Here is an 8,725-nt window from a genome sequence, read left to right as displayed (position 1 = left end):
CCTCATACCAAAACAAATCGTATTAAAACCTACTTGAAGGAGGAAGTGAGATAACAACTGAGATTAAATGCAAAACTAACTATATAATGACAAAGCAATAATAATGGAATATTTTTCTCATGCATCAGACAATTAGCACGTTGATGTGGTTCACCTAATTACAGAAAGTACAATAAAGGAGTTGGGTTTTAAGAACTTACGAAGATGTTTTGCTATCTCGAGACCATTTTTTAATTTGGGAGAGTTTATTGATTAGAAATATTCCTTTTCCTTGAGCTTTGCCACAAGGTTTCATAATCCAAGTGCTGGAGGGATTTTTTCTGAATTCTTCAACAAAGAGATTATATGAAGCATAAAAGTAACAGGAACAAAATCTGAGTTAAGGGAAAAAAAAAAAAAGGTGCACAATTAAGGACACTATATCTGCTAAGGCTATTGACACATATAGACTAAAAAAAACTTCTGTCTTTTCAGTTTTCCAGTCTGGCATGATCCACCTTCATTAAGACTCATGTTGCTTTTTATCTCATTTAAATTTCAGTTTTTAGTTTTACTTAAACAATTGCAAAATATAGTATGCTGGTAACTTCAGATGAATAGATTTTAATTCACATGAATCAATTTTCTTCTTCTGTTTATAAACTGTGAAATTAGAGTATTATATACCATTCCAACTTTATCTAACGTTCTCAATTTCCTATGTCAGCTTTTACCATTCTGCTAACCACCTTATCTTCTGTGCATGCAAAGTGTGAATGTTGATGTTGCTTCCCCTTTGGATGTGGCAATTTTTATTCCCATGTAACTCCCATTAGTCATTCTTATATGCTCCCACAATCAGTATCACCATGCTTACTGAAATCTAAAGAAAAGCATTTTTCGCTTTTTGCTACCAGATTATCTTCACTTCCATCCATACAGAACTGCTTCTTTCTTACATGGATGGATAGTACTTTCATTTCACTTTCCCAAAATGTAAATCAACTCAACATATCCCCATCTGTTTCACTCCAATGCTTTCTGACCCTCAAAACAACTTTACTCTCCTCATTCCAGATCTATTGCTGGTTTTGTTTTGGGGTTTCTTGGGGCTTTTGTTTGGTTGGTTTTTTTAAAATTTTATTTTCTAGCAGTCATTACTTGTTCTCCAACTTCCCTCAAATTTCTCCTCTGAAGAGTTTGTTTGTTCAGTTCTGTCCAGAGCCTTTCTGCAAAAGTTTATTTTAGTTTTTGCTCCAGTATAAGACTTTCAGGTAATGTTTTTTCACTTTTGAATTAAAGAAACTCCAGCCCTGTCTCATGAAGTTCCAGAGCCCTTTGGTTTCACCTCTAATCTTATTCCAAAGTACTTTAATTCCACAATTTTCCCTCTTCAAAATAATTTTAAAAAAGAAACCAAAACAACAACAACAAAAAAACCAAACAACCAACCAGCCCTTGCCCCAGATTCTCCCCTCCCCAATCCCAACAAATCTATTTCTGTACTCTTACATTTAAAAATAATAATTTCATTACCACTTCATCCAATGTTGCTTCAGCTAATGCTGCACTGTTAAGTTCAGTCTTCTTTAAGGATTACTTACAAAACTAAGTCTAAATACAACTTCCGTGCCACAAATTGGATTTGCGCTCCTCCTTGAATACTGCTGAATACTAGCAAGTACACAGTGGAGGAATATGGCACTAATGCTGCAGTAATATGACAGGAAAATATAAATGTTCAATCTTTTATTCCTGCTTTGTCACTAATTTCAACAAAGATCCTGAACGAGTGGCATCCCTCTATTCCTCTCAATTTGTAAAATATTAGCCATTATCCTTCAAAGCAAGGTTTGTGAAAAGCTTTGAAAATATAGTACTTCATATGAAATACTCACTACTACTGTTATTATCACTTTCCCTATTCTTGTGTTTCCTTATGCTCTAATGGCAGATTTGAGGGGAGGGAAAAAGAGAAGAGAGAGAGAGAAGGCTGTTAGGTTTGCAGAATGCAACAAACAATTTTAGGATAAAGTGCGCTTTACTTAATTGACAGGGACAGAACATTTCAACATAGTCACTTTAATGTTCTAACACTTCTGAGGTTCAGTGCGTTATGCACAGAAAAGCTAGCTCAATTCCAGGTTATTGACTACACAGGAAAAAAAAAATATCTATATTTTTGACTACACAGGAAATAAAAATATTAAAAAAATTATTAAAAAATAAATAAAAAACCAATGCTGATAATGAGAACCACATACCCAAATAAATATATTTCCCATTTTCATCCTTTTCTGCAAGAGGACTTCCTTCTTTTTCAAGTTCTTTCCTATATCGCTTGATATTCTTTACCATCAAATCTTTTCTGGTCAGTTCATAGTGGTTTGGGAAATGATTGACAATCTGGTCATCAGAGAGGCGGTAACCAGTTTCCACACTGAAAACATTTCTGATTGTTTGTACGCTCATCCTGAAAGCAAAGACAGATACCGAATGATTTCTCCCAAGAAACACAAGTCCGGAGGACAAAGTTGAAATTTTTTTGTTACATTCACTTCATCTTTTCTCTCTCTTTCTCTTACAGTATAATGTTTTGCTGCAGTGACAATCCAACACATACTGAACTTCTATTAGCAAAACCAATGAAATTCTGCCACAGGTTTTATTGATCCCTCTACTACTACTGAAATTCGTGCAGAAAGTCAGAAAAAGAAGATGGTAACTTGGCCCTACTGGACTCTGGCTTGTGGATAGTCAGGTCAACCCCCAGCAGGGCCTTAAAATGACTGATGTGCACCCAAATGCTACAGAAGCATCTTTCTAAACCTGTTAAAAATGCCACAAAAACAACCTCCTACTGACTACCTTGCTATTCGGATTGTAAAGGACTTCAAGCATATGAATTGAAAACAGTGGTTCAGAGATCTTGCTAATAACACCCGTAAACACCAGATCAAAGGGCTGCAGTGACAAAGTCATCAAATCAGTTATCTACTTCATTTTCCACAGAAGAGCAGGGTCACAGATACGAAGAATATTCTGTATTAGATGTCTCACATTGGAAATTTAAGAATATTTCCTGAATGCAATTAATCTGCTACATTATCATTTCAGGAAGAAAAAAAAAAACACCAACCAACCAGTCACACAACAGTTTCCATGAATGCCCTGTTCCCCCTCTCCCCCCCAGCCACATTCCAAAAGCATGAGCAGATTACTAGATTCCTACCCATTTAAATAAGAAGTTCACAAAGGGTGCATTTGGCAGCACAAACCACCATTCTGTCGTATTTGAAAGGGACAATATAAATTGTTTGGTTTACTTAAAGAGTATTGTTTCTGCCAATTAATAGATTACTGCATTCTAGGACGGCATTTCATGGTCTTATATTAGGGAAATGACAAATAAGAAGCTAGATCACTTACTCTCCTCCTTTCACCATTATGGTGATTTAATTTCACATTCACTCTCAGTATTGAAATGTTGAATAATTAGTCTGCATATAAATCATTGTCATGAAGAAGGAGGAAAATATAGTTCTCAAGGCCTTTATTACAGGAGCCTGGACTCTGGTAACAGGGTAAGCTTCCATCACTTTCATAAAAGAATAATTTGTCATATATTGGAACTGTGTATTCTTGGATTATTTTGCTTATGTTGTGTTGTCAGAAAATTTTGGGAAAAGATACATTCAAAGATTCCCCTCAGGCCACAAATCCCCTCCAACAGTAAAGGAAAAATTCTACTTACTGCATACAAAAAAATTTAATAAAATCAGGTAACACATTTCAAAACAAAAACCACTGAGCACAGCCTTTCCCCTGGGCTTTTTACAACCGGTATTCCCAGAAGCGATCGATATCTTGCTAGGTCACTGACTTTCCAGTCCCTGACAAAACCTTTGGCAAACTGCAAAGATACATGAGATCAGTAGCTTGGGAATGGATCCATGCAGATGGGACCTTCTGCCCGAAGGAACCCCAATGACTTTAGCAGGCATGCACAGATACAGGAACCTACCAATGCAAATCTGAACAGAAGACAAGCAATAACCTAAGAAATTACAGAAGCAACAAAACAATGTTACACTCTTAGTGGCACTGCAGTAAATCAATGATAATTTCTGTACCTGTCAGTTTTCAATATGTATTTTGTTATATTATAAACGGTATTAACATAAGATATTGAAATGCTTCACAAATTTAGAAAGTAGTATTTTTAATGTACTTACCAATAAAAATTCCAGTCTTCATTTTCTGCCACTTGAATCCAGCCTCTTTTTTCAAAGTTGTTTATTAGAACAGACTTTTCTATGTCAGTTACCCACTTTACTTTTCCTGCCATTATCATAAAGCAGAATCAACCTGCTAGTAAAGAAAAGTTTAAAGATGTGAAGTTGAAAAAGGAAAGTCAAAGTGGAAGAAAAGTGGCATCTAGAAAGCACTTTAACATAAGCAAGGTAGAAGTAGTAAATTAATTTACAAATCAAGGAAAACAACATCTCATGTTCAGACTGAAACCCTGCATTTGTCAACTGGACAACTGCAAACAAGGACACTAGTTACAGGGACCTTTCGCGCTCCCCAGGCAATCCACCTTTTATAAATCGGCACACAGCTCATGTCTCCCCTTAAATACACTAATGACAGCAATCACTGTTGTACACTTACTGGGTAATGTTTACAGAACCAAGCGTAGAGCACAGACATATTATTATTTCCAAGCAAGACTTACATGCATATACTTTTTCCTTTGTTCTGAAGTGGGAGAGTTCATATGCATCACTTAGTGACTGTAGAAGAAAATAAAACTATTCCAAGAGAAATCCCTTACATGCTCTATCAAGAATCACGATTTGCTACACCGCAAGGAAGGGAACCAAAGTATCGCTACCAACTTTGTGTTGTCTTCTCTGTATTTCATGCAGCCATGATTTTGCCTTCTGCTCTAGCTGGGGGGGGATACGGCTAAGTTGGCATCATTAAACTCTTGAGAGCAGGATTTCCCCAAACCGAAGGTTGTTACAACCGTGCTCACAAGCTGCATTTCAACTCGTGACACCTAGGGGTCACTTTCTACATTAGATCTCTCCCTGGTCCCGATCAGGCTTTTCTGTTAGGATCACACAATCATTCCGGCTGGAAGGCACCTCAGGAGACCTCTTGGCCAGCCTCCTGCTCAACGCAGGGTTAGCTTCGAGGTCAGACCAGGTTGCTCAGAGCTTTATCCAGCCACGATCTGAAAACCTTCAAAGATGGAGATAGCACTCCTGTCTGAGATCCTATCTCACTGCTTGACTGGCCTCATGGGGAAAATATTATTTTCCATATATTTTTCCATATATTCTGAACCTCTCTTCTTTCAGCTTATGCCTCTTGTCCCTCATCTTCCCACCCTTCACCACGCTAAAGAGACTGGGTCTGTCTTTTTTATAACCTCCTCACAGGTATAGGCAGGCTGCTATTAGGGGATCCCAGAGCCACCTCTTCTCCAGGCTGAAGAAACACAGTTGCTCCAGCTTCTCCTCACCAGGAGCTTCAGCCCCATGACCATCTTGGTAACCCACTGCTCAACTCACTCCAGTTTACGGATGTCTGTCTTATTTCTGGGGGGCTCAAGTTACTTTTGTCAATCCTCTGATATACTGTGTTACATCCTTGCCCTTTTTGTTTGAGAAAGACGGCCAAGTCTAGCAAGGTGGGAATGCACAACAAATGCACTGAAGGAGGAGTGTGGACAAGCCCAGCAACCACAACTGCTACCTCTCTGAAGTTTTCTGACAGCAGCAGGCACTCCCCTGCTTGGACTCCTCTTTACAAGGGCTGATGGTGAGATCCCCTTCACATGGCGTCTTGTATCGTGCATTAATATAATACCAATGCAGATGAGGGCAAAGAAACATGAATTGATGCATGTCGTCCTTCATGCATACATAGTCTACAGCCAAAAGCCTACAATCCAGTTGTTGCAGACAGAACACTATACTTAGTACAACGAATAGCATATTTACTCTGTCTCTAAGTAAGTGGTGAAGTCCAACCTCCCAGGATCTAGACCTGATTAATATACAACTATTAAGCAAGCTAACATATATTCATTAGCAAATGATAACAACTGATAGAGTCAAGGGTAGACAGCCGTCATAAGTGGTTTTAATGTTGCTGTTTAGTCTTTCTGTAGTTCATTCCACAAATTAGTTTTACAATTGCAGCCTAGTGAATTATCATAGTTGTGTTTCACAGAAAACAACTGCAGAAAAGTGTTAATTCAGAAGAAAATCTCTGAGTCGAAAGCAGATTCTTTGGCACACGCCTCTCCCAAGAACAAAAACCACCATGCAAGGGAGTGGGAGAGAGTGGAGTTGCACACACACACGTAACACCACCTACTGCTCCCTCTACATACAATTTTCCATTGAAAAGTCAATTAAAACTTCAAATCACCTTTACTAGTGCAGTAGTGTAATTAATGCACGTCAGTAGGTAATTAATGTAGTTAGTAAAATTTCCTGCAACTAAGACATTGGACTGGAATTCAAGGTGTCTTCAGTTTCCAGGACTAGATATGGAGATGTGCATTTGCCAGCAAGCTAACACCCCTATGGTTTCGCTCTTCCTGAGAGACAGAGCCCATTATATAGTGCTCCCACTTGTTCCTCCCTAGACTATTTAAACTGCCAAATTCCACATGGCAGGAACATTTACTATTAGACTTCGGTTTTAAAGAGGTTTACACATATTTTTATTCACGTTGGTGAAACAAGTCGAAATCAAGTTTAAATAGACAGAAAAGAGTATATGAAGGTTCAAGGTCTGTCTTTTTGTGTGTGCTTATACAACACCTAGTTCTACAAGGTCATGATTGTTCTCTGGGCCTTCCAGATACTACCAAAACAAAAATAAATGAAACAAAGGGATTCATTTATTTGTACTGAAGAATGTATGATTCACAATCAGTGACTCACTAGTACCACACACCATCTTGTTGTGGTTTTAAAAGTTCAGGGATTAGTCAGCTTGGAATGGAATTGCCCCTGCAAAAGGAAATGCGTTAAATGCTACAACAGCATTAACCAAACACAATGTAAAACTTTCAAAAGGCCTTAAAATGTGTCCCCCACATCTCCAAGGTACCCCATTAGGTTTACCAACATCCAACCCCAATGCTATACCCGTTTCTCTGTTACTTGACTCTCTGATCTGTCTCCCTACTTCCCAAGTGCGTCTCACTCCAGCATCCTTAGTGCATAAGGTACAACTGCCCTCAGGGCTTGTTCTTCAAGAAAGCTGCATCAGACAAAAGTAGCTGCCTGCACCTCTGTCTTCATAGAAGCACGTAGCTGCTGCCTGGCAAAGATTAAGAGACCAGGTGCACTGCCACAAGTAAGGCTTCTTTGCCAACACTTCTAATGCTGCAACCTCATTTCTACCCTGGGATGCAACAGCTGTCACAGCATCCTTTCTATATAGGATTTTTTCTGGAGAGATTTCAACACATGGTACACATCCTATGGCAAGGAACCCTGAAAGACTGCATGTACTGATCCAGCAAGTGGATTTCGTGGTAGCAGGTGGCACTGCTCCATGAGTAGTTATGCTGACTCCCAGAGACTGCACTGTTTGATTTCAGAAGCCAGAGACAATTCAACAGAAGACTCACCCACAGGAAAGTGAGTTAAAACTAAACCAAAGCTAAAAATTGAAGATAATTTCTACCACAAATAAAAATTACAAGAGTGTCATTCTTTTCCTGTTTCGGGAACTTTAGGCCTTATAGATGCATCCCGCTACAGGAGGATTGAAAGGATAGCAATACAACAGCAGAGTGAAAATTAGTCCTTGGTTTATGCAGACAGTTTGATCATCTCAGATGATGTTTAACTGGCCTATAAATAAAACCTTCTGATTTTGTGCAATTTGATTACTGAAACCCACAAACAAGAAGTTATAAAAAATAACTTATATTAAATCGTACCAAAAACTTTCTTATTTTCAATAATATAATATTAATACAATACAATTTTCTACAGGAATCCTCTAACCTGCAATTAGGTATTCTACATAACCTGATGAGAGCGTAGAGATAACCATGCATTCAAACTTCTGGTCAGCTGAGATCCTTAGCTTCGGTAAATGTCAAAGAAGAGCTGTATAACACAGCCCTAGCCTGCATATAGTAGGGTAATGGTACAGTAAGTTCAATGCTTCACAGAGCACCAGACCTCTTACTCAGGAGACAAGAAGTATATAATATAGCAGGCCTGACACTTTCCCAAAACACTGCCTTTACTGCTCAGACTGATCCCAGGGGCAGTAAGTAAACGAAAGGAAGCCTGGCAGCAGCCTCTTACCCTGGCACAAATTCATGAGGTGACTGTGAGATCCAAAAGCATCCCGGTCGTCATTACTGCCACTACGGAAGCTACTCATGCTGATCGCAGACCATCTTTTCACACTGCAAAATAAGCGTAAGTAAGTGGTGCCAGCGTCTGCGGCACCTAATCTAGCAAGCTCTATTTGCATCCAATGGTTGAAACAGTGGTTCATTATTAAATTTATTACTGGAAAATCCAGTTCGGCTGATGCGGTTGTGCCCTCAGAGGGGCCCGGGGGGGTCCCTGCCACAGCGATTCCCACAACGTCAGGGCTAAAAAGGAGCCGAAGACCAAAACAGGGGCCTGGCTGAGCTGCCGGGAACGCGGGGCCGGGGGGGCAGGAGTTCACCGAGCGCCCCCGAAGCAGA

At 39.2% G+C, this 8,725-nt stretch overlaps 1 protein-coding gene across 1 annotated transcript; it reads right to left on the bottom strand.

The window, feature by feature from the left end:
• Positions 1–200: 200 nt before the first annotated feature.
• Positions 201–4,327, bottom strand: LOC104167397 (probable tubulin polyglutamylase TTLL1; the record flags this gene model as incomplete). The annotated part of the gene is given in 4 exon segments (XM_009707642.1): positions 201–348; positions 351–374; positions 2,244–2,452; positions 4,215–4,327. Coding segments are annotated over 4 exon segments (494 nt in total), but the record flags the coding sequence as incomplete, so codon positions are not given.
• Between the last annotated feature and the right edge of the window lie 4,398 nt (positions 4,328–8,725).

This window comes from Cariama cristata, unplaced genomic scaffold (assembly GCF_000690535.1).
Source record: "Cariama cristata isolate BGI_N322 unplaced genomic scaffold, ASM69053v1 scaffold28889, whole genome shotgun sequence".
NCBI lineage: Eukaryota > Metazoa > Chordata > Aves > Cariamiformes > Cariamidae > Cariama > Cariama cristata.
The sequence above is the reverse complement of the archived record's forward strand: the minus strand, read 5'-3'. Positions and strand labels throughout refer to the sequence as shown.